The sequence below is a fragment of the Prinia subflava genome, chromosome 5 (assembly GCF_021018805.1).
Source record: "Prinia subflava isolate CZ2003 ecotype Zambia chromosome 5, Cam_Psub_1.2, whole genome shotgun sequence".
Classification (NCBI taxonomy): Eukaryota; Metazoa; Chordata; class Aves; order Passeriformes; family Cisticolidae; genus Prinia; species Prinia subflava.
This window is the reverse complement of record NC_086251.1, coordinates 101,344-127,636: the sequence shown is the minus strand read 5'-3', so window position 1 is coordinate 127,636 and position 26,293 is coordinate 101,344. Positions and strand designations below refer to the sequence as shown.

Below are 26,293 nucleotides of genomic sequence, written 5' to 3'. Positions count from 1 at the left end.
GCCGCCATCGCCGGCGGTGGGCGCGGGCCGGGGGCGGTGCTGAGGCGGTGCTGAGGCGTCGCAGCATGGCGGGCGCGGGCGGGCGGGCGGCCGCCCCCGCCACCTCGGGGTCCTACACGGGCCGCGGCTCTTCCACGCCAGGAGTGGGCGGGCGGGCGGAGCAGACGCCGCACTACACCCTGGGGCTTCTGCAGACGCCGCACGGCTCGGAGAGCACCGGGGGCTCCTCCAGAGGCGGGACACGGCCGGGCGGCTCCAGCGGCGAAGGCCTCGCAGCCGGCCGGGCCGCCAGGAGCAGCGCGGTGAAGCCGGCAGTTTCCGAAAGGGGGGGTACGGTCTCTGCCCGGGCCTTCATCTGCTTCTTTATGCTCCTGCTCTCTTTGCTAGGGTCGGGTTCCGAAGGGGCTGTTAAAAGCTGTGCTTACTGAGATGGGGCAGCAGCAACTAACCGTCATAGCGACCTCTTTCATTGAGCCGGTCAGAACAACTGAAATCGTTCCTTGCACTTCTTTGAAGAAATCTGTCTTATTTTCTTTAGATAATAGTAGCTGAGTTCTCTGGTGGGAACCGTAAACGTGTTTGAATTACTGCACAGTGTTTGGTTTGGGTTTTGTTTTTATCTTTTTGGCCCAGCCTTTGAAATAGTTTTAAGTGCCTGTCGATCCCGATGTGTGGTAAGAATCTTGTGCTCCTACAATGCAATACTGCGATTTGCCATCCTTTACAAAAATCTGCTATCAAAGTCTGTATCTTGGCAGGCAGCAAAAAAAAAAAGTTTAAATTGTGATATTTTCAGAACAAAAGAAGCTATGAAAGGCGTTGGAAAATATTTTAACACTTGTTGCAATGAATTCTGATGTACGTGTGTATAAATTATGTATAAATTGGAAATTAGGGAAAATGGGCTTGGGTAATACATATGATTACTGAGGAATCCTAAAAATCCCAGATAGAATGCTAATTCGAATGGGGCATGATTTAAATGTTGGGTTTGAGAAATACTTGTATATGATTTGGTTCATGTGGTCTTCAGATTTGGTTCATGTGGTCTTCAGAATTACTGTTTTCCCCCTGTTATGCCAGATTCAGTACCTTCTACAGGAAGTCTCTTCTGCCAAAATTCTGACTGAACTTACACCGAAATCTAAATGAATACTATTTTAAAAAAATTATCAGTATGCATTCCAATGGTGATGTGCCCACTCTTTAAAAATCCCCAACCAAAGAGCTAATATTTTTATCACTTGTCACAGTTTTAAGATTAAAAAAACTCCCAACCAAACAAACACAAAATCCCACGTCACCCTCCAAACAACCCAAACAAACTCCAGAACCCCAGTATTGTAGATATTTTTGTACCAATGAGCCTTAATAGAGTCATGCAGTTAATTGATCATCTAAAGACAGTACTTAAGTATTTTGTCTTGTGTGTCAGTTTTTAATGTAATACAAGAAACAGAAACATTTGTGTTTGGCTTTTTTATGACACCTGGAGTTTTTTAAGTGGATCTGCTGTTTGTGTTTTCAATTTTTTAAAAAATCTTAAAAAGCAGTTATCTAAACTAGGTTAAGGATGTCTTCAGTCATGTCAAGAGAATTTAAAAAAAACCAAGTAAATTATTTAAATAATTTATTGAAACTTAAAAGTGCTTTGAGACAAAGGTATTTTGGAGGACTTAAAAACATTGGTAGATCATAAGTACATGTGTAAAAGAAACTGCTATTAAATACATCCCAAATTAGTGTTTGATTTCTGAGAGTTGATCCCCATCAGTTCAAGGGGTTATCATTCCCAATTGATTCTTTGTTTTGTTTTTTCTTATTGTCCTGTTTTTTAAAAGGAATGCTCAGCTTTCAAAAAAAAAAAAGTTTTCATAAACACTTGTGAAGTTTTAGGTAATGTTTTTTCAAATAATGGGCAAATGTGAGATAAAGTTGATTTATAGCATTCTTTCATAAACCTAGAATTCATTAGAATAGGAAGTGATCCTTAGTAAAGTGACTTCTGTTGTATTATTTCAGTTCAACAATGTAAATCCTTACTTTTTTATTGGCACTGCAGGTAACCTCTTTGTAGAAAATCATATTAATGCAAGCTTGTTTTCAAAGCAGTCTGACTTTTATTTCATTTTATACTCTGGAGAACTTTCATAGAAGGACTTTTTCATATCTCTGCTTATAAAAAATGAAGATTTGTAAGGTGTTGTTTGTATATTGCTTTGTGGATAAAAATTGTTTGTGGCTGTTTTCATAATTTACTTATTTCTCTCTCCCCTCAGAATCATATTTTGGGGACAAAAGTTCTTGTGTAGAAAATGCTAATACTTTGAATCTCACGAGTTCTTCTTCTGTGCGAGGTCTGAATAGCACATGTATAGGGAAAACACCTCTCTCTTCTGGTAGATCTGGTTGCAGAAGCCATACTTCTCTTATGGGATATTCGGGTAAGTTTAACAGCTCTTGGAGGAAACAGGCTAACTTGCATTTCTGACTGTATTTTATTAAACAGTTCTATTTTAAATGTTGTATGTTAAGATACTGAAATAAACTCAAAACACGTGTGTTGTACCACAGAGAATGCTGCCAAGGAACAATACACCAACAAGAAAATACTACTTCATGTACTGAGAAGATGCATTGGTGTTGCATCTTCTTGCTACTTACTTGCATTCATGTCTGAATTATCAGTGTAGTTAGAATTCAGACATTTTTCAAATTGTCCAAAATCAAATTATATTTGTGGACATGTAGTGTGGTCACTTAGGAGCCCAAATTCATGCACATTTCTAATCAAGGTTTATTTTTAGGCTTGTAATGCATTTGACATAATTTATAACATAGTGCTCAAGTTTCTTGATGCAAGTTTTATTTATTTTATGTTGGCATGTTCAGAGGTGTAGAACACTCGTCCTTCACAACATTTACACAGTAGCTGATTGGACATTTTGCAGTGCTTCATGTGAGCAAAATGGTGTTACAGGGTAATGGTGCCTAGTGCCATGTTATACGTATCATATGTGCTCTGGTAATGCAGAAATAATGGGATTTAAAGTTAGTTCCTTCCCAGTCTGACTAATCATTATCAGTTCAGTCTTTAGTATTCCTAAAGACAGAACTGGTAATGATTCTTTCATGTATCTGTATTTTTTTTATTCTTGCCCTGTCATTTGTGATGCTCCTTGATCAATCTTTCATTGATCTGTATTGAATGTAACTGAACATATACAACTGTTTTACAGTTACATCCTCATCTGCAGTTTCTGCTCATACTGTTGCATCGGTTATTGTAGCTGTAGTGGAAGGAAGAGGCCTTGCCAGAGGTGAAGTAGGAATGGCCAGTATAGATTTAAAAAATCCTGAGTTGATACTATCTCAATTTGCAGACAATACTACTTATGCCAAGGTATTTTATGGGTTAATTATTATGACTTACTTTCTTGAAAAATGGGAAATTAAACTTCTAGTTTGTGAAAGGGATTTCTCAAAAGTGGAAGTAACAAGTTCTAGAAAATGTGCAGGGTTGAAAAGACTGCTGTTTTCCATATTGTGCCTCAGATATTAAGAAAGAATGTTTTTCAAAAGAAAAACAGCCTTTCTGCAAAATACATTCTTGTGGGACTGAGATGCCTCGTTTTGAAGAGCACTGGGCAGTATATGGTAGTAGAACTTGCAAGTATTCTTCATCGGGCAAAGGAACTCTGAGAACAGAACTGCATAAATGTGTGTGTGTGTGTGTGACACACACACAAGAGTAATTCCAGTTCTGGCGTTGATTACATAAATATTCCATGTCAGTTTTCTCAGGGTTGCTGTTCCCTGAGATTCTCCTCTGGGTTGCTGTTCCCAGAGGTAATAAGGTTTTCAGTCTTCTCTTTGCCCTAAGTGTTTCACACCAGAGGTAGAGACGACAAGCTGAGTCTGCCAGTGCAGGTTTCCAAGGTTGTTTATTCTTCATTATCTCAGTTCTTTCTCAGCTCTGCCAGGCCTCCCTGGCAGGGTACCTTATCTTAGTTCTTTCTTAGCTCTGTGAGGCATCCCCAGCAGAGCAGGACATGTGGCAGGACTGGGTGGGTCAGAGAGCCCCACACCTTATGTACGGTACCCTCGACCCAACCACCGTCCACAACGTACTTTTTATTTGCAAAATTTTACCCATGCCTACTACCTATGCTAACATGTCAGTTCTACTCTAAACCAATCCTTGAGATCCAGCTCAGCAGAAAATGGGGGACGAGAGCAAGAACAAGGAGCACAAGGGCCACTCCCCAATTCCTCCATCTTGTCTCTTCAACCCCATATAATAAAAATCCTAGATTCTACATTTACATTCTATGATAAACGAAACACTACTTATTTTGAATTCTCTCAGCTTGTGATTCTTCATACAATGTGGGCATTCACTCCCATGGCCAGGGATCAGAGGCAGTGTCCTCCTGGGCTCTGTGTGAGGCTGGCTGACCCCCTTGTACAGATCTCAGACCCCCCTGTCTGGTCTCCAAACCCTCCAGGGTGGCCAGAGGGATGTTCCAGACTCCGACAAGTTTGAAATCAGATTCACTCAATTTACAGCCAGCACTGCATATGCTACATTAATTTAGAGAGTAATCTCTGGATTATGCAGCAACAGCATTAGTGGAATGTCTTATTTCGTGGTTCTGTTGTAGTTAAGCATGCTAGAAAATAACATGGCTTGTAGCATCTTTACAATATTCAAAGAAACAAAAGCTCTATTAGTACAGTAAGTAGCTTTGACTCAGGATATAAACAACTATCAAATACGTTTACTAAAACAGATGTTGTAATATGTCCTTGTACAATGTATATTGTACAACATTGTACGTTACAGTTGTTGTAATGGGCAACATAACATGTTGTATAATGGGTTTCTTTGTTTTGTTTTATATTTAAGTATTAGTGCTTTTAGAGCCTGTTATGGTCTGAACACACACAGTTACATATTGAACATCCTTTATAACTGCCCCGCACACCATGGTTAGAATTGTTCATTGTTTTCCCACCTAGCCATTATAACAGCTGGCGTTTTTATTTGTGCACATATGTTCCTAATTTTCCATTTAGATTACTGAGTTCTCCATTGTGCTCATACCTGATACTGCATTCACCATTCAGTCAAAAAAAGAGAGATGGTAGCATACTTTTCCCCTAATGCAGGAAGTGTCCTACCAGCCTGATTTTTTGCTTTAATCTCTTGCACCTTTAACAATGTGTGAAAAAATTTATGTCACCAGAGGAGGAGACAGAGGAGTCTTGTACCTTTTATTTTTGAACAAAGGCAAAGGCCATGGGGTCTCTCAAATTGTTAGAGGACTGTAGCCTCCTTTTTGTCCTGATCTTCCCAGCTGCAGAACCTTTGCCCATTCCCTATTGGCTGAGGTACTTGGGAGGTACAGACTTCCCGATCTGCCTGCTAAATGTGCCCCTTACTATGCTCTCCTGTGTATAACATATGATAGGTGACTATTAAAATCAGCTTTAAGAGCTAAATCCATCCTGGGTGGGGAAGTTAAATATTCATAAACCTATTAAGTGTTTGTTCTTCTCAAAGTTCAGGAGCTGAGCATGACCTTGGCTAAGCAGCAGTCCGTGTCAATTAGTAACACTTTTTGAAGTTGATGGTTTGTCCCCTTAATTCCTTATCTACAAGTCTCTGGGCCTATCTGCAAGCAGATTCACACAATCTGTTTGTAAAGACATATTCATCTTACTCCTTTCAACAATTCTGTCTGATCTGCTGATCAGCTGTTTTGTTACACTCTCAGAATCCATGCTTTACCTAGTGATTGGTATCCAGCCTACTGTATTTTCTCTTTCTTGTGCATACTTCTGTTTTTGAATGTTCAGCAAATACATTCAGGAAAATTTTCTGTACTTTTAAGTTCTTCAAGATTTGCTGAACTGTGATGCCACTGGAAAAAACCTTCCTAGTGGTTAGCAGATATGAAGGGCAATGACAGCCTTCCCATCCCAAATGCCCTTAGATGATTTATTTTGTGTATTTTTTATGCTTGTTTACCTTTTCAGTAGGACATCATCTGTCCCTTTGTGCACATCTTAACCTCTAAGCAGTTAAAATATAGTCTGATTTTTCATGTTTCTCCCTTGAGAATTTGTGAATGCTGGTATAAATGAACATAAATGCATGTTTGTCCTTTCTTATACAGTAGAAGAGCATATAGTCTACTAATAATCCCTACAGGGGGTGTGCATAACGTAAAGCTGGTAAAATATACACTTTTTTTGCCATGTTAATACTGAGATAAATGTTAGTAGAGGAGGTTAAACAAAATAAAAAACTAGTCTCAATCAAAAGATTAGTAGTATTCAGACATGTTGGATTTGTTCTTCATCCAGAGCACAATTAACCTTCCAGCTGCAAGCCCAGAAAGCTGACATCTGTTGAAATAAGTCCTTCTCCCCCATCATAGCCATGGAATAGTTTTGGATATTCATCTCTTGCTTCAACAACAAGCATGATTCTGTGTTCAAATAACAGGGGATAAGCTCTAAATTTTCTTTGTTTGTTTTTAATTTAGTTTTGTGTATATTTAGATACATATGAATTTGACTCATTAATGTAGAAGTTAGCAGAAAATTTCAATCTTGAACTGATTCTAAAATACAAGGGTTCTGTATTTTGTTATTGCTGTTCATTATTGTCTAAAATATTTTAGATTATATAATTTTTTAATTGAATTATTTTGATTTTTTTTTCAGGTTATTACTAAACTCAAGATTTTAACACCACTAGAAATAATAATGTCAAACACTGCTTGTGACGCAGGGAACACAACAAAATTGTTCAATCTGATAACAGAACATTTCAAGGTAAGATCTAAAATTTCATTCAGTGTTTTAGAGTTCTTGTTGATCACTATTAAATGATGGTTGATTTGAGAGTTTTGCACAACTTTTAGAATCTTAAGTGCAGACAGATTTTGTTTTCTATGATTTTCAGGTCTAATTTTAGAATGACAGTGAATAAACTAAATGGAGCTCCCATGCTGCCACTCCTAATACTGACAATTACAGAGATAGGTATATTGCTGACGAAACCTGGAAGTTTTGAAATTGTGGCATTGGGTAATTTGAGTAGTACCAAACCTAGGAAAGATACAGAAATTAAAAAAATAAATATTCTCCTTTGTTTCTCCCTTGTTCTCTCAACCTGATAAATCAATGAGGTTTATGTATCATAGAATAGGAAAAAGAGCACTGTCAGGGTAAAAGAGGATGAGATGAATTGGTATAAGTCATTTATGAGTATTAAAGCCTCAGAACCTTAAAAAAAACTATTAATTACTACCTGAATTGCTTCATGCCTACAGAGCTGATAGCTTCTTTGTGAGTGCTCTTCTGCTTCCTGATCTCTCTCCCCTTTTTGTCACATAGATCACTTGTGCATCACACACCCTCAGTTACATTGACCTACTTGTGCCCGTAAGCTAGAATGAATACTTCTATGAAGACAGATTGCAGGATCAGTTGATAGTTTCTTGGAAACATATCACTAGAAAAATACAGAAGACTCTCTGATGTAACTTTTAAAACTATTTTCTTTCACCCCCATCTTCACAGAATGTGACTTTTTCAACTGTCCAGAGAAAATACTTCAATGAAACAAAGGGTTTGGAGTATATAGAACAATTGTGTGCATCTGAATTTAGCACCATTTTCATGGAAGTCCAATCGAAGTATGTTTAAATAAGGAAAAGCATACTGTGTCCAGATAAGTTTTTAACAGAATCATTTTATGTACTCATTACATGTACTCGTGACGTGTGTTTGTCATGTAGCAAAAGTCAGAAAATCATAACAGAGCTGTCTTTTTATTTGCCCTCCAGTGTTTCTGACATATCTAGAAATGTAAATAGAAATCCTGTTACATAGTTGGGTGTTTTTTTGAGTTTTCTCAGCTTTCTACTTTTTCATTCTTTCCTTAAAGATACCTTTCAAGAGTTATCATTTTCTATGTATCAACATTTTTAAGTGTTGATACTTGGTGACCAGGGTCTTCAAGTCACATGTATCTGTTGAAATATGTATGTTCACTATATCAGCAATATAGTGTAGGCTGTCAAGTGTACAGAAACTAAAACATTTATGAATATTTGATGAATGTATTTTCACTAGACATGGGTTTGTGCATATTTGAAATATACTGCTTTTTCAGTGCTATCAATCACAGTAGTTGCCAAGCCACAGTAGTATGAACGTTATTTCTATCATGCACTACTTTTGTGGTATTTCAATAGCAGTATTCAACATTCATAGAAGATTGTTTCTTTCCAAGGTATTACAGTCTTGCAGCTGCTGCAGCTTTGCTGAAATATGTTGAATTTATTCAAAACGCTGTTTATGCTCCTAAATCACTAAAGGTGCGTTTCCAGGGGAGTGAGAAAACAGCTATGATAGATTCATCATCAGCACAAAATCTTGAACTAGTGATCAATAACAGAGATTCGCGGTAAGAATAATTTTTCCAAGTTACGTTTTTATAAAGATGGATTTTGCTAAATTTCCTTGACATTTGTGTCAAAGAGCTGACCATTATATTTATTTCTATATGAGAGAATTTGCATACCAGTCTGAGCTTCTAAAGAAAGTATTTAAAATATGTAACAATTCAGCACAAAATTTCTAGCACAGGAAATCCTGAAGTGAATGGTAGAAAGAGATGATGCATAATCATCTTTACATTGATGTGTATGTTTTATTCAGACTTTAAAATTTTATTTATGCAAAATTTCACAATATGAAATGAAAGACATAGTATTTCTGCAAGTTTCTTATGTTGGATTAAAACATCTACATTTTACTCATTTTACACAAGATACATGCTTCAGCCTTGAAAGGTTGTTTTCTTTTGGGTCTAATAGTGGGAAAGAGTAATTTCTGTAATGATGGGAATGTACAATGTGGTACTTGATTGCATGGTAGTTTTCCACATTGAGATAAATGCTTGGAGCACTTCATCGGCAGAAGAAACTTCAAGGCTTGCCTTCTCCAGACTGTTACACTTCTGGTTAGCAAGCAAAATACTTGGAACTTACATTTTGCCGCCTGTCAGGTTCTGAGATCCATCTGTTTAGATGTCCACTTAATCACCCTGATGTAAAAAGAGCTTTCCCCTTGGGGAGATACAATAGAACCACAGAATGCCTTGCATAGGAAAGTACTTTTGAAGTGATACATTTCTGAAAAAATGTTTTTCTGTTCCTAATTTCACAGATGGTTTTGAAAGGAAGGTGATTACAGGAGGAACTGAGTAACAGTAAACTGCATTAAGTTTCTCTGTTGTTTTGGGTTTTTTTTAGCATCATTGATGCAGAATTTTTGCTGATCCACTGGCAAGTTTGAATCAGCCAAACATAACTATTTTTATTACATAGATCTTACCCCTGAAGCCTGGTTAGATATCTTTGTCTTAGGTATCAGAAGCTAATAGTTAATAAAATGGTTAATAGTAATAAAAGTTAATAGTACAGGCACAACCAGAAATACCTAAGTCAAATTGTGTGCCAGTCTTAATTCTAGAGGGACTTGTCTTTCTTCATTTAACTGTGCAGGGAAATAAGTCCTCAGCTGCCTAAAGATAGGCACTGTGGATACTCTCCCAAATGTAGAATTCCACTTCAGTGTTGTCACAGGTTACATCGTACAGTAAGTGCACCCTTAATATGACTGAGTTTGAATTTCCCCCTCCCTTTTTTTTTTAATTCTCTTTGACTATTGCTTTGCTTTTTTATACTATGGTATTTCAGGGTGTTTCTGCTCACTCTGTCTATCTACCTATGTAACTACGTGTCTGTCTTCATGGTGTTTGTTTTGTGTACTTGTGTCTTCCTACTGAAGTTCTGGTTTAAATGAATATGTTATTATGGCCCTGGTGTTTCACAGGTCTTCTTCCAGCTAATAGCATGGAAGATTTCAGGTTTCTAAAACTGTTTAACTGTGTAGTAGGTGTAAATATTATAGAGGGCTTATTCTACATAGATGTAATCACCCTTAAGTGTGAAACCCTGGGATATATAACATATAAAAGCCATAAAGATGAAACTAATACTTACAAATTATAAGCATGTTATTTAGCTCCTATATTGACTGAAATATGTTTTTTAAAAGAATAAAACCAAAAATTATTTCTCTTTTTGACTTCTAAGTATTTTAAATTATTTTCAGAGGTGTATTTCAAGTAAATTGTTCTGATTACTATTTCATATCTGATTATAACTTGATAATTTGCCTCCTTGTGTTCATTTTTAATTAGTTTAATTTAGAGAGAAAATGTGAACTTTACCACTGCAGTAGCAATGAAATACTACTATATAATGAAATACTACTATGAATAAAATACTAAGTACAAATGTATTTTGGTACTTATATAATTGAGGGCTAATATTATATTAAATTACATTGAATTACCTAGCTTCCTAAACTGCTGTAGTTCATATAATATACACAACAAACAGGGAGATATTAAGCATGCCAAAACATGTCTCAGATTTGTAGGATACTCTTGCCTGTAAATGTCTCCTTACACTTGCCATCTCTTTTTTTTTGGTACATGTATTCTTCACATCTATTTTATTTTCAAAGGAATGGTCACACACTCCTTGGTGTTCTAAATTATACTAAAACTCCTGGTGGAAGTCGAAGACTTAGATCCAATATCCTGGAACCTCTAGTTGATGCTGAAACAATTAACACAAGACTGGACTGTGTTCAGGAGTTACTCCAGGATGAGGAGCTCTTTTTTGGTCTTCAAGCAGGTAGTAGTTTATTTTGTAACACCTAATACTATATATTCTTTTTAAACATTTTTTTCTAATATAAGAAGATATGTAGTGTGAATCAGGATGTTTGAAAAGTATTTTTAATGGTTTGTTAGATAACATAGTGAACACCTAATTTTTTTAAGTAATCTATATTATCATAGTGATACTTTTCTCAAGTATTTTGCTTAGAAAAGTTGAATTTCTCTGATAAAGTATATAGAAGTCTCTGAGCCAAGAGCTTTTTAAAAGAGTTGGAGTTTGTCTCTTTGCCTCTGTGGCTGGGTATGCATTATGTTTGATGTATACAAGTATATATAATGTATACATGAAAAAGCTAACACATTCCTTAAGTAATACTTGCATATAAATATATTTTTCTATGGCTTCATAAAATATGCAGTCCAGAGAAAGGTAAAATACAATGCTGAAATTAGTCCACCTGAAACTGGATCATATAATCTTTATCTATGTCACAAGAGAAATACAATTCAATCTAAGAAAAAAAAGTATTTCTGAGTTGACAGATGTCTGCATGCTTAGGTATAGTAAGTCATAAGTATAGTCACGACAAAATACTTCAGATACTAGCTATTTTAAGCTAGTTTTTACCCTGTAAATAATTTGTGACCACAGAATGTAAGGAAAAGATTAGCATTAGTATAGCTAAGTAATTGTGTGCTTTCAAAGAAAATACATCTTCTTACAATTTCAGTTTAATTTCTGATGTGTATACTTTTGTTTTACAGTTATTTCAAAATTCCTGGATACAGAACAACTACTTTCAGTTTTGGTACAGATTCCAAAGCAGGATACAGTATGTTTCAAAATACACTTTGGAATATCAATTATCTGTTTATAACATGCAATATATAAATATGATGTCTATAATTCATCTTAATTTATGCAAATGTACTTCCAAAAATGTTGACTCTTTCATCACTCCTCACCTTTATTCTTCATAAGTGTACATTTTATTCAACAGTACTTAGATGAGAGAGAGGAATTTTCTTCACATCGGCAGAAGTGAAAAAAGTATTCAGTGACTTACAGTCCTAGTGACTTTATGTCTAAAAGCAAGCTTATTTTTTCATCAGATCTTGCCTCATATATCAGTCTGTATGTTAACACTTGTAATAAAATACCAAAATTGAATAAATACATACAGTTCACCAGTGAATCTTGGTTGAGACCAGACCCAACAGTTAACTACAGTGAGCCTGAGGTTACTGAACCTCAACTTTGTTTCCACTAAGCATACTGAAACCATGGTGTTAAAAGCTACATTTGCCTACGGTGCTTGAGCTGGATATTTCTGCCGCTGCTTTTGATGATTCCTTATGTTTATGCTTGTGTGCCAGCATCTTAGATACTCAAAACTCTTTCACCTCTCAGTGTCTTCTCACATGCTGATTTACCTGCTTAGATGAACAGTTTGTCCAATTCTAGTTGAACAAATCAGGTACAGACTCAAACAGGACAGTAATAAATGCAGATCAATCTCTTTAATGACATAATCAAAACCCAGAAGGTTTATTGCTCCCAGCTTTCCTTATAGAAGTGTGTAACGTGAATTTGTAAGTTCATCTGTATGACTAAAACTGTCACATAGGATGCGTTTATGTATGCATAGGACCATGTACACCAAACATTTTTACTGCAGTGCTTTCATCGTTGACTGTTTCCAGTATAGCAGAGCTTAGTATTCATGCAACAGACATGCCTATTCAAGTGCTAGCTCAGTTGCTGCTATCAAATGCTAGGTTGGGCAATTCAGTATGTTTCATTCCTACTCTCCATAAAAGGTTTCATTGTAAACCTTCCACCAGTCAGCAGATGAGATGCACTCTGAGAAGCCTACAGTTTCAGATAAATCTATCAGTGGTATATTCAGCATGAGCATTCTCTCGTCCTAAGGAGGGTGTCAGTCACACAGAATCACTGGGTTGGAAGAGACCTTCAGGATCATCCAGTCCAACCCATGCCCTAACACCTCAACTAAACCATGGCACTGAGTGCCACATCCAGTCCTTTTTTTAAGCAGGTCCAGGCATGGTGACTCCACCACCTCCCCAGGCAGACAATTCCAGTACTTAAAAAATAGGTTTGGAACGGTCAACTTTTTTTTAATAACTGCTCTCTCTCCAGGCTATGTCATGCAATTACAAAGTAGTTAGGAAAAAGCATGAGTTTCGAAAGGGACTAATCGTCTTTTTAAGAAAAAAACATTCATATTCATTACATACATAACATCTGGCACTTCAAGGTTACTCCAAGAGACAGAAGCCTTACACTTCAAAAACTGTGCTTGATCCAGTCCTGCTGAGATTTGGTACTTAAAAAATCATGTCGATGGTGAAATAATTTACTGCCTTTGGGGTTAAGTGTATCATGTGCAGAGATTCACTTGTAACCCTAGTTTAGTTAAAATTCCTATAAGAATTAGTTGGTCAAAGATCCATTCCACTGCCAGTTTTGTATGTGTGACCACATTGGTTCTTTTGATCTCTGATTCTTTCTTCAGACTGAGAGCCCATATTTATTTGGAGATTAACATTCTTCCATTCATGCATTTAGCATTGTTTAGTTCTATCTTTTACAAAAAAAAAACCAACAAAAAAACAAGCAAACAAACAAACAAACAAAAACCCCAAACACCAAAAAAACCCACAACAACAAAAAAACCAAAACCTTTATATGACTGTAAGATAAGAGATGCCCTCAGTCACAAGAGTAAAGAGATATTATACATGAATGAGAAAAGATTTCACATGGGATCATGCTCCTATGTTCATGTGCAATCTATGTTTATCTGTGTTATTTCCTTAAAATCCTGTTGCACAATGCATATGTACTGCATATGCTATGCCCTAGTGTCAGCAGCAAAATTCTTTATCATGAGTCTTAATGGGACATACAAAACAAGTTTAAGGGTTTCTGTGAATGAAAGATTCTGAAGAACAGTCACTATTGTGAGAAAGATTTTGAAATATTTACTGAATTTTTTTTATTACTTTATGAGCAGATGTTTAAGAATGTATGTATATTAATCAAAGAGAAATCAACCAAACGGGGTTATGTTGTGTTTAACAGCATTAATGGGAAAAGGTTGTGTGCTTCATTATAATACATAATGTATTTGCTTTGAAAAAGTCTACAAATTGTGTAGCACTTGTGTAGAGCTAACTATACATAGAAGATGAAAAGTTTTCCAGCTTGGGCTAGCAGGGTGTTCTTGGAGTCAGTCATCAGTTCAAACATAGGAAAATCTGAACTATTGATGGACAAACTATCACAGCAGGCAGTGTAAAATTTAGGTAAACATTTTTTGTGCAGACACAAAGTTGTCAAAGGGAGCTTATGAAGCATGTCAGGAATTTGCATTAAATGTATAAGCCTGTTACTGTTAAGAATAGGAGTTTTACTAGTTCTTAAGTACTTTTTTGGAACAGTCATACAAATGCCTCCAATATTGTAAATATTTTTCAACAGGTTAAAACTGCTGAATCAAAAATAACTAATTTAATCTACCTGAAGCATACCTTAGAACTTGTGGAGCCTCTAAAAGTAAGCAGTCTTTGTTGTTTTGTTCTGTTTTGTTTTTTTTAATAAAGTACAGACCATTTTGTCCTTATTTTTATGAAGTGCAGTTTATTAAATGTCATAGAATATCTCAAGTCAGAAGGGATTGATAAAGTAAAAAAAGAATGTAATTACAGAACACAATACTGACAATGTCGACATAGTATGTTGATTCTTAACACCAATCAGAAATACGCATTTGTGTCTATAGTGTGAAGAGCAGGATTCCTACCATTACCTGAATAACTGATTATATAACAAACATTTAACTGAAACTCCTGCTCAGATTCCACAGACTGTTTATGCAACTGCTGATTAGCCTCACTGAATCTGAAAACTTTCAGTCCTCTAAAAAGGCTACAAAAAGAAGTAACTGCTATGTCCATATTTTAATCTTCAACAGGCTGCTTTAAGAAGCTGCAACACACAGCTGCTAAAGGCTTACTACAATTCTCTTGAAGATACAAGGTATTTATCATAATACTTAGCTACTGTGTTAGAAACTCTTATCTCAAAAGTGCATGTAAGATAAAAGTTGTTGCATCTTTGCTTGTTTATAGTTATCGGTATAGCTCAGTTCCTTTGCTCAAAGCTGATTTTAAGGGTCAGAAAATCTAATTTTCAGCTAAGGAATAGAGGGATACAAGCAAGAGAGCTAGCTGTGATAGTGGAGTTGGAGATGCTGCTGAACTGAACTCCCTTAGAAATAATTCTGAAAAGACAAGAGTAGTGGTTTCCTAGAGTATCCATAATAATGCAAAAATCAAGTGTTGTGTATTTGAAATAAATGTATATTTGAGAAATAATTTATATGTCTCAAAGATGTGAATAGTATTTTTAGTCAGACTTTGATATAGTCACAGTTCATTCTGAGGTGAAAACAGAAATGAAATGTAGTGTTTTGTTCCAACAGTAGAAAGTTTAAAAGTAGCTTCACTTATTTGCAATACTGCTACTTCTAATTTGGGGATGATAATGCAAGTAAATATCATAAAATTAGTGATACAACTGATATTGCAGATTTGGAATTATACTTGAAAAGATTACAACTGTAATTAATGATGATACAAGATACACAAAAGGATGTCTGAGTATGAGGACCCAGAAGTGCTACGCTGTTAAGCCTAACATCAGTGAATTCCTTGACATAGCTCGTAGGACATATACAGAAATTGTTGATGACATAGCAGGTATTTCTAAACTAAAATTTGTATTCATTTGGAGTTTAAAGTACATTGCACTTGACATATAGAAGCCATGTAATTATATGTATTATAACCTTCTCATATGTAAAAAGTGTTTAATAGTGGTATGAATTGATTGTCATTGATAAGCAACTGAGAGTCTCCGTTTCTGGATAAAAACTCAGTTTTATTTTAATAAAATTGAATAATTGTATGGTGATTCCTATATTCAAAGCTTTTTTAGTCCTTGTCCTCCTAAAGTGCAAAAAAGTTGAAGTAATAGAACAGAATTACTCCACCTAAAACATTCTGCATAAAACATGGAACTCTTTCGTTTAACTTCCTCATTTAAAATATCTGAGTTCTTTGTTCTTTATATTCTAAGCAGTCCTTATCTATCTGTGGATGAAGGTATTAAAAGTCAGAAAATACGAACAAAAGGAGTTTTGGCATGATGTGCATTATTTTGTTTTAGTAACCTTCCTGTTTATCATTCTGTCAAAATAGAAGAAAAAATTTCTTCTGAAACTGATTTCCTTTTTTCAGTATAAATTGTTGATTTCTAGCTAAAGTACCATCCTAGTTTAGTCTGTAGTTGGAAACATAAAAGAGCATCAGAAACTTTAGCACCTGTCTTTCTGTTTTATTCTAATCCCAGATTCATACATCATGAAAAATACAGATTTTGTATTTCTGAAACCTTCCATTAACAGTTTCCAACTTTGTACCAGCACAAGTGGGGAGTGAGGGGGAGGGGGGTACATGAATGTATACAATTTGGGTTAAATCTTTGTATGTGGTATGTAGGTATGATAACGCAACTTGCAGAAAAGTACAGCCTACCAATGAAAACAAGTTTCAGCTCTGCTCGTGGATTTTTTATCCAGATGAATGCTGATTGTTCAACATTACCTAATGGCCAGCTTCCTTCAGAATTTACAAAGGTATCTGCAGAAAATACGTTTTAGCATAACATATTTGTATACTTCATTTGTTATATGTAATACATTAATAATAAAGTATACATTATACAGTAAATAACAATAAAAATAATTTCAGTGAAGATATTTAAAAGTAAATGAAGTTTTAATTCGGATGTTTTTATAACTACTCTATATTCAGTTATATAATCAATAGTGTGTAAGTACATGCAATTATGTTTTGTGTAAGAATAAAGTTGCATATCTTGCTAATTGTTATCTTAAGTGAAATTTTCATAGAAAATTACATTGTAAAAATGAAACTGGGCATTGTTTTTTATTTCCCCATATGGTTCATAATTTGGTTTATAGAAGCTGGTTTTCCTTCTGATAATAAGGCAGGCTCTTATTACTGGTTTCAATTCCCCATAGATCACGAAAATGAAAAACACATACAGCTTCACTTCAGCTGATTTAATAAAAATGAATGAAAGATGTCAGGAGTCCCTGAGAGAAATCTATCACATGACCTATTTGTAAGACCTGTTAAAACTATTTAATATTTGCTAAGTATGTTCATTTTCTCCAGTTATCAGCTAATTATATGGGATTTTAAAGCTATCTTTCTTTTAAGTTATGGTTACTTACAGAAATAGTCTAAAGCAACACTGTTCAAGTGTACTCCTGAGACAAACAGAACCCATAAATTGTGTATTGTATTAAACATGATTGCAGATAGATTGGCATTTATTAATAGAAGTGGTCATCATATAAAATTTTAATGGGTGAATTATCTGTACAAAATGGCACAATGAATGCATTAGTTTTGCATCAGTAAAAATCAGATTTGTTAGTTTTAGTCAGTTCCTTATATTTAGAGTAGAAGTATTTCTGTATCTTGTCCTTGCGTGTGATCTTGTTCTCCTCTCTGATTCATAACTTAGTAAGTGTAAGGTTACCTGTCAGCTGAATGGAAATTCTTTCTAGCAACCATGTAGGGGTTTTTTAACATGTAAATCTAAGGGAATTAGAGTCACATTTCACATGTTAATAAAACATACTTGATCCCATAGCTACATTTTTAGTTCATTCTCTGTGTGAAGCTTTCATATGAGCTGTTGTATTTGAGGTATGTGTGTTGTGTCTGATGAGCAGAATGTTAGCTGAGATGATGGCACAAGATCTTTACTGCAAAGAAATTTATACATTTGCTCGCATCTGGGGGACATGATTGTGATTTATGAGTGACATTTTATCCTAATGTATACAGTATGAACATTATAGTTTCTTTATTTCTGTAAGTTGTATAAATTGAGGATGTGCTGTGCAACGGCTAAATCAGTGTCTTACTTCAGAATAGTGTGTAAACTACTGAATGAGATCTATGAACACATTCATTGCTTATACAAGCTGTCCGACATTGTGTCTATGCTGGATATGCTGCTTTCATTCGCCCACGCCTGCACTCTTTCTGATTATGGTAAGTTTCTTCTTTGATTCTGTTATGGGCCAGGTAAAGACCCTTCTGATGGAGAATAACCAGGCTGTTTTGTCTGGTTCCATTTCTTTTTCTGTATCTCAGTAGTCTTTAGGTGAGTGTCTCTGGTCTGTCTTTGCTAGTTTTATGCTGATGTTCTTTCTGCTTCCATTCATCCAAATTAAATTCTGTTAGTTAGGTGCCATAAGCCTTCCCAGTCGCTCTTGTCAAAATAAACAGTTTAAGCATATTCTGTTCAAAAGCGTGAAGTGTATGGACATTCTCGGTTTACACGTTTTTCTGTTCCATTAATGCTGGTAGATAAAGAGGAGCCATGTGTAATCGGTTCAGAAAATAACTGTATTCTGACAGAAATCCATAGAGAGAGTTCCAGCATCAAATAGACTTTTGTAGGCATGGTATATTCCCAAATAATCAATATGGTAGCATATAACAAAAATAGAAAGAATGCTGCTTTCTTGTTTACCATGCAAATACAGGGTACATATGTGGAAGTAACAGGAGTCTACAACCCTTGTACTTTATAAAAATACTTTGGCTCTTTGTGGTTTTATTACTGGAGTCCAGCTCTACTTACTAGGGAACAAAACCACAGAATGTTAATTTAGAAATAAAGTTTTAGTTATGGGTTTCTTTCTGTAGTCTTGAATCATGAAAGCTTGAATGGTAATCAGAATCTGTACCTGAAAGTGGCTGGTAATTCGTCCCAAGAGCTCTGCTCTGGAAGAATTAACTTTATTTCAAAACATACTGGTTTAATAATGTAAAAGTTCCCACACTAACTCCTCAGTGTTTTACATCTTTTTTTCTCATTTAGTTCGTCCAGAATTTACCGATACTTTAGCAATCAAGCAGGGATGGCATCCCATTCTTGAAAAGATAGCTATGGAAAAACCTGTGTCTAACAACACATACCTGACAGAGGGCAACAATTTTGTCATTATTACAGGACCAAATATGAGTGGAAAATCAACATACCTGAAACAAATTGCTCTCTGTCAAATTATGGCACAGATTGGTGAGTAAGAGTATACAATATTAATCATCTTCTGCAGCACATTTCCCCCCGCCCCCTTCAAAATATTTATAAAGTTGAATGATTTAGCTTCCAGAATAACATTATGTCTAAATAAAATAATAACAGGTAGCCCATTTTCTTCTGTCAGCTCTTGTGTTGCTGACAGAGGCAACTGTAAGGTTTTTCATCTGCCATCAGAAACTTACTTGTAAATCTTAAAGCCTTCCCAGTCTATCTTCAGAGGAGCACAGTTACCTGCCTTAGTTCTTTGGAGCACCATAACCCAATCTAGCACCTTCTGCTAGACTGATTGTGAGTGTCCTTCAAGTATGCTGGTCAGATGTGTGTTAGTCATCCAGAAGAAACACATGACCTTAAGCATGCCTAAATTACATAGAGAAACATGTTTCTAGACAAGTACAATGAATAGATAAATAATCAACTGCTTTAGATAAAAGTCGTATCAAATACTGCAAGGTTCTGTTACTAAAGTTATAAAAGGAAACCAACTATTTGTAAAGTCTGACTGAGACTCACTCCTTATGTTCAGGAATTCCTCATGACTTTTTTCTTGGAAGTTAGTCTGGTAGCAAAAGTCAACTCTATAGAATGAAGCTACTTAGCAGTGGAGTATAAAATTTATCCATCATGCATTTGTGGGTTCAGTCCCCAATAATTGCAAGTTCTTGAGGAATTGCTCTCAAAAACATGAGTTTAATATGAATAAAGCAAACTGGGAAGTTTTTGGCAAGAGGTTCCTGTTCTTTCCTATTCAGTAAAAGTTCTATGCTTTGAAGTCTTATAAGGGCAACGTAATCTTGATTTGGGGAAACTAATGTTTCTCGGGATTAGCAAACCAGTGGCCACAGAAATGTAAAACAATCCTAGAGTTCATTGTTTTTTTCTGTATCCCTTCAGACTGACCAACAGCTTCAGGCATATGATTTCTTACAGCTTTCACTGATAAGCTTTAATTATCCTATATCTATAATAACTTTTTTCTTTTCTTCTACCATAAATTAATGGTAGAATGTAATCTTACCAAACTTTATCAAGTAAGATGCATTTTCTGATGTGCACAAAAACCAAGTGTAAAAGTTTTTTTTTTCTCAGTGCCGTATTCAGGCAAATGTCCTAGTGATGAGAGAAACTTGTATTTTACTTGCTTTGTAGGTTCTTATGTCCCAGCAGAGTATTGTTCTTTTCGAATCGCAGAGCAGATTTTTACCAGAATAGGTATGGATGATGATATTGAAACAAATGCATCAACATTCATGAAGGAAATGAAAGAGGTATGAAATACAGCTGTCCAAGTCCAAGGCCCATTTTTACTGTTAAGCTAATAGAAATGGTACTAGTGTATTTCCACTGAGAAAGTGTACTTTGAAAAATAGTCAAAAATTCAGCCTTCACCTCTTTTATGATAAACCGTAGAAACCCAGGCATCTCTTAAATAGAAAGATATTCCAGTCTGAGTAAAAAATCAGTGCTTTGTTGGATAGTACTTGGTAACATTTTTGGGTTTGCTTAAACTTTAAGTTGTCATTTGTAGAGGCCTGAGCTCTCTGAATTTCCACTCACAAACTGATACCATTTTGAGGGTAAGTTCAGTGGAAAAGAGAGTGCTGTAGTGTGAGTCTGCTTGATTAGAATTGACAGCTGTTTAAAAGCTTTGAAAAGGTAAAATTGCTGTATCTCAAGAGATTTTTTAAAAATTTCTGCATTATGTTCCATCTGAATAACAAAAAAAATCCTTTTTAAATAAAACACATAAGAATGATAACACTGTGAATATTTTTCTAGATAACGTACATCATACAAAATGCTAATGATAAATCTCTCATCATTATTGATGAACTTGGCAGAGGTACCAGTGCCGAAGAAGGTATTGGCATTTGTTATGCTGCCTGTGAATATCTGTTGAACTTAAAGGTAATTCTGTTTAATTCTGTTTTGAAACAAATTTAAGCCTTGTTTTGTCATCCTGAAAGTATATACAGTATTTTCTCATAATTTAACATTTGCAAAGATTTCTTGGCTAAATATGGTATTTTTCATAACCGGTGCATAGTAAGAATTACAGTGATAGAGGAAACTTGAGGACATAAGCTGCAGTTCTGTTCACTTGTTGTGGTTTAACCCGTCGGCTGCTAAACACCACCCAGCTGCTTGCTTGGTCCCCATACTGCTGTGGGGGAGAGATCAGCAAGGTAAAAATACAAGAACTTGTGGGCTGAGATAAAGACAGTTTAGTAAGTAAAGAGAACCATATGCAGAAGCAAAATAAGGAATTCATTCACTGCTTCCTATTGGCAGGCAGATGTTCAGTTGTTTCCTGCAATGCCGTGTTTCCTCACAATGACTGTTACCACAACGCTGAATGTCCCTCCTTCCTCCTCTTTCCTCACAGTTTTTATTGTGGTGGTGTAGTATGGTGTGAGATATCCCTGGGGTCAGTTTGGGTCAGCCATCCGGGCTGTGTCCCTTCCCAGGTCCATGAACACCCCCAGCCTGCTTGCTGGGAGGAGCAGAACAGCCTTTGGTGCTGTGCGAATGCTGCTCTGCAGTGGCTAAAACATGTGTGAGTTATCAGTACTGTCTTGGTCACAAATCCAAAACAACATAACACAAGCTGCTATGAAGAGAATTAACTCCAGTCCATCTAAAACCAGTACACTGATCACAATATCTTTCCAACTTGCAAGCTTGTAATTCTGTCTAGAAAGAGAATAATCCAGTCTTTAGTTTAATTTTGCTTTTAGTTTGGTTTTAGTTTTGCTTTATCCTTGAATATTAAAAGTGAACCTCTCTACCTGGTGGTTACTTTTCAAAGTACAGTGGTAGTTCTGCACAACTTATGAATTGGTCACAGAGGTTATAAAGTTGTTTAGAAAACTGGAAGATAATTTTAGATGAAACCCAAATTTCACAGCTGTTGCTAGTTATGGGATCAACCTCAGATGGCTGTTACATACCTTTTGAGTGTGCAGGTGTTTGTTTCTCCTCAGAGTTTATTCAGCATCCTTTTGTGGGTTTTTTGGTTTGAAAAGCTCAGATACTTTCTGGCACTTGTACTTTTGATAAAGAATTCCTTGAGAGAATTAAACAACCGTTTGACAGTCATTCCAATCCACACCAGTCAGATTTTGTAATCATCATGGTTTTTCTTTTGTTTCTGATACTTTTTTCCTTCTATTTAGAAATGAACAGGAGAAACAGTTGGAAAAGGTGTACTTGCCAGTGGTAGAATGCATCACTGAAGGATTTTAATTTGCTTTAGTAATGTAAAGACAGCTTTTCGATGTTTTGGAGAAAACCTGGACATCTATGAGATTATTTAATTTTTCTTATTTATTATAATTTATTTCTGGATCGTTGCCAAAATAAATTTTCTTTCTTGTTTCCTTATGTAGGCATTTACACTGTTTGCTACACATTTCCTGGAACTATGTCATATAGACGCTTTATATCCTAATGTGGAAAACTACCATTTTGAAGTGCAACATGTGAGAAGCAGTGCTGGAAATAAGGAGAAAATTGCTTACACTTACACACTTTCTAAGGGATACACAGAGGAAAAGAACTATGGTAATGGATTCCACTGTGACTTACAGTTGGCAAAAGTTGCACAAGATATTATTTAAGTTATTAGGCATCTAACATTATTTTTTCTGATGACAGATTTCCCCTGAGTTTGTGTCTCTCAGAGAGATACAGGGATCTCCAGATCTATAATTTATTCCAAATAATTGTGTGTTTTAAGTAACCATGTAGTTAGATAGTAGTTTCGGGTAGTATGAAGAACTTATATGATATTTGGTTGTGAAAAAAACATCTTACTGATGTTAGTATCTCCCTGGTTCATGTCTGTTTGAATGAGTTGAGTCTGAGCATATGCTACTTGAGTTCATTTAATCTGCACTTAGGGAAGTGAATGAATGTGCTGGAGAGATTTAAAGATGTGTCTGTCATAAGCAGTGATATGACTGGTTAACAGCAGATTGGCCCTTTTTGATTAGCAAAAAGGAAGCAAGTTTCTTTAAAAAAGGAGAGGAATTTTATGGAATATTAGGCTAAGACAATTTTGAGCGGGTCTGCAAAAGCATCAGTGTTCTCTGAAAAGTGGATTTACTTTTCTTTCAACTATAGAATAAATTATAGTGTAGATTGTACAGATTGATTACTTGTGGGTCCAGAAAGAAGAAAAGAGTGAGTGACAAAGATTTAAAGAAATCTGTATGTTTCCAAATACTAAATTTGAATGTTGATTCCTTGATTTAGGTAATATTTAATCAAGAGGAAATCAGCTGCACATGACTTTTGCAAGCTATTGTTAACCTAAGACTAGAAATTATTCCAGTTAAACTTCAAGTAATAGGACTTAAAACTTTTCTTGATCAGAATTTTAGAGTAAGTTAAACTTTGATGCCACAAGCGCAGTTTTAGATGCTATGCCACCCCTAACTCCGAAGAATCGTATGTTTAGAGAGTAATCTCTGAGAGCAGGAGACCTTTAGAAACTCAGTGTTCATGTCTTGGCTTTACCTTACTTGAGCAACATTCTAAGAAAGGGTACAAGGGCTCTTCATGACCCTTTTTCATTTTTGAACCTGCTGTATTAAACCACCCAATGAACCAAAGACTTTCCTGGGGTACAAACAAAGGAAAAAGTTAAAAAATCATGTTAGGGCAGGAAAAATATCTATTTCTTACCTTGAGTATCTGGAAGTTTGGCTGTTGGCAGCAAAGAGGTTGAAAAATGGCATTCATGTCCACTAGACGTCTGGATATAATTGAGAGTGCAGTTAGCAAAACCTCTGTATTTTCTGTCAAATTAAAAAACCAAACGGAGAAAGCTGTAAACACCATGGTGCCATTTTTTTTTTCCTTTTAACCTCCTAATAGGTCTCATTCTACCCATTTACAGTATTACCAGCAGTAACTTGATGTTGAGGTGTATTTCAAAGATAGTATTAAAACAAAGGTGACGTCTTAGTTCATAACTCTCCAAACCTTATTGTTTATTAACCAAAAAAATTCGAAAACAAACATAAACAAAACAACACACAAAGAAAAACAATACCAATATTATTTTAGTAAAAGTTAAATCTTTATCCCTTAGAAAAACTGGTGAAGTTAATTCTGGAAGACATAAAATGGAAGGTAAGGATAAAAATTACATTAAAAATCCTGATTTGTGTTTTATATGTTTAGGACTAAAAGCTGCAGAAGTGTCCTCCCTACCATCATCCATAATTTTGGATGCAAAGGAAATTACAAATCACATTGCAAAACAAATTTTGGTACGTAGTAGAAAATGATAATGCTGTATTTTACAGTTTCTATACAACTCAAATGTATTTCCAGTTTGTGTAAGGATACAGGATAAGCACTGCCTTTGTTTTAGTGAAAACAGTTTTCATTAAACTTAGTATTTCTGGAACCAGTTCTGAAAGTCCCTGTTATACTGAAGGTCCCTGTTAGCTGACAACCCAAGTGACCCTTAGGGTAAAGGAGTATTGGATGTAATGTTCGTATGCAGCCCAAGAACTGTGAGATCAAAAACAGGTAAAAAATAGGTAATACTGGTATTTTTATAATGGAACATAATTTATTTCATATTTTAATGTATGTATATTTTTAAGAACAGCACAGGCAGAAAAGCACTCCTGAGATGATGAAACAGAGAGCTGCATACCAGTTAGCAATGAGATTGGTTCAGACTGCCAGAAATTCTCGACTGGACCCTGACAGTTTGCGTGTATATTTGAAAGCCCTGAAGAAAAAGTATGAAGCCAGTTGTCCTACACCTGGAAAAAATTATGAGCAACAGTAATGTATAACATAGACTGTTGTTCTAACTTTTATGACTGCAAGATGATGCTGGTTTTCCCCAAAGTATTAGTACTGTCTTTTCACGTCATGTTATGTTTTTAATTCTTAGTCTAAATTACACTCAGTAATGGAAGACCCTATCCTTTATGGGTTCCCTCTCTTCTCTGACATACCTGGAAGAAAAGCATTTGCCTTCTATGAGGAACACAATTCTTTTTGACAGTAAATTGTATCATTTCCATCATTTTAGAGCAGCATTGAGAGGAGAGGGAAGGACTGGGGCAGAATACTAAGGAACTCAGAATTTCAGGCATGACCCAAAAGAAAGCTGAGACTGCAAAAAGGGAAAACTGTGTCCAAATTGCCTCGAAGCAGTTTTTGCTGTCTGTTCTTATTCCTGTTTTATTCTCGACGCTCCCTGTGCCATTGTTTCCCACTGGATCCTTGTGTCTCGTTCCCTGTGCCTGTTCCTATTTTATCCCTCTCTGCTATGTTGCCCATCCGCTTTGTTTCGATTTTTAAAATCGTTTTCATCCTGCACCCTGTTCTTCCTTTTCTTCCTATGTCCTCTCTGCTCCCACTCCCTCTTTCTGCCTCTCATCGTCCGTCCCTGGTGCTCCCATCCCACGACTGGATGGGTCCATGAGCGCAGATCGGGATGCCGGTGCTGCAGCCTCCCGGGGGCAGCAGCAGCAGCGTCGTGGGGAAGGGAGGAACCACCTGCTGCCACCGGCCCGAGCGCAGGAGTGGAGCCTGAGCCAGAGCCGTGGCAGCGTCCCTGGCCCGTGCCGTGGGGCGGCTGGTGGCCCGCCACAGCGGGGCTGGAGAGGAACTTCAGCCCTTCTGGGGGCTTCCTCCCTTTCTTGTTGCAGCAGAATCCCTTTTTGGGGGGATGTACGTGTGGAAAGGGCTGGAATAAAGTGCCGTGCTGCTGTCCCAAGCAGCTTGACTCATTCTGTGCCTTCTTTGGGGGGGTGAGGAAAAAAGGCTGAAGGGGAGGGGGTGGAGACTTGGGGACTCTGATGTCTTTTGGGGCAGTATTTGGTGCTCTCTAGGAGAGGGAGCCACGCTGCAATGGAGAAGCCAGTGAGTGCGGAATAAGGAGGGGTCGTGCTGGGTGCCCTCTCCCAGAGGATCCCAAAGCTGCCAGAAAATTCACAGGGAGGGGTGGGTGTAGAATACTAAAACCTGTCAAGTTTTTTTGTTTCATAGGTATTGCCAAAGAATAGGAATTAATCGCTAAATTCATTTGGAAAGAAACCCTCTCTCTATCCACTCTATTGTATACAGGAATGTAGGAAACTCTGACTAAACATTAGTAGTAGTTTTGAAAATATTGCCATAACATTTTTATCTAGGAATGAACCAATCAAGTGCCTGAAACCATAAGAACAGATGCTGAGGCTGTGAAGGGAATAGAGAGGGCTCTCTGGCAACCTTTGCCTCTGCTCTCTGCCTGCCCC

At 36.3% G+C, this 26,293-nt stretch overlaps 1 protein-coding gene across 4 annotated transcripts; it reads left to right on the top strand.

The window, feature by feature from the left end:
- The first annotated feature begins 25 nt into the window (after positions 1-25).
- Positions 26-25,770, top strand: LOC134550677 (mutS protein homolog 4-like). 4 transcript variants are annotated; one of them, XM_063397405.1, is made up of 20 exons: positions 27-330; positions 2,280-2,444; positions 3,240-3,403; positions 6,736-6,846; positions 7,597-7,712; positions 8,312-8,485; positions 10,618-10,790; positions 11,543-11,610; positions 14,286-14,360; positions 14,779-14,843; positions 15,396-15,565; positions 16,367-16,503; positions 16,912-17,015; positions 17,835-17,959; positions 18,795-18,995; positions 20,169-20,287; positions 20,799-20,927; positions 22,409-22,583; positions 24,210-24,298; positions 24,641-24,824. In XM_063397405.1, the coding sequence occupies exons 1-20, from the start codon at positions 66-68 to the stop codon at positions 24,671-24,673; spliced, it is 2,658 nt and encodes an 885-aa protein (XP_063253475.1). In that variant the 5' UTR covers positions 27-65; the 3' UTR covers positions 24,674-24,824. The 4 variants fall into 4 exon arrangements, with proteins under 4 accessions (XP_063253476.1, XP_063253475.1, XP_063253474.1 ...); XM_063397404.1 differs by having other exon boundaries at positions 28-330; positions 18,927-18,995; positions 24,646-25,770; XM_063397403.1 differs by having other exon boundaries at positions 28-330; positions 24,646-25,770.
- The last annotated feature ends 523 nt before the right edge of the window (positions 25,771-26,293 follow it).

Excerpts from the sequence above, each read along its gene's own strand:
- LOC134550677 (XM_063397403.1), top strand. The coding sequence starts at position 66 with ATGGCGGGCGCGGGCGGGCGGGCGGCCGCCCCCGCCACCTCGGGGTCC. Across the intron at positions 16,504-16,911 it reads TTCCTTCAGAATTTACAAAG|ATCACGAAAATGAAAAACAC; the intron begins GTATCTGCAGAA and ends AATTCCCCATAG. Across the intron at positions 22,584-24,209 it reads CACAGAGGAAAAGAACTATG|GACTAAAAGCTGCAGAAGTG; the intron begins GTAATGGATTCC and ends TTATATGTTTAG.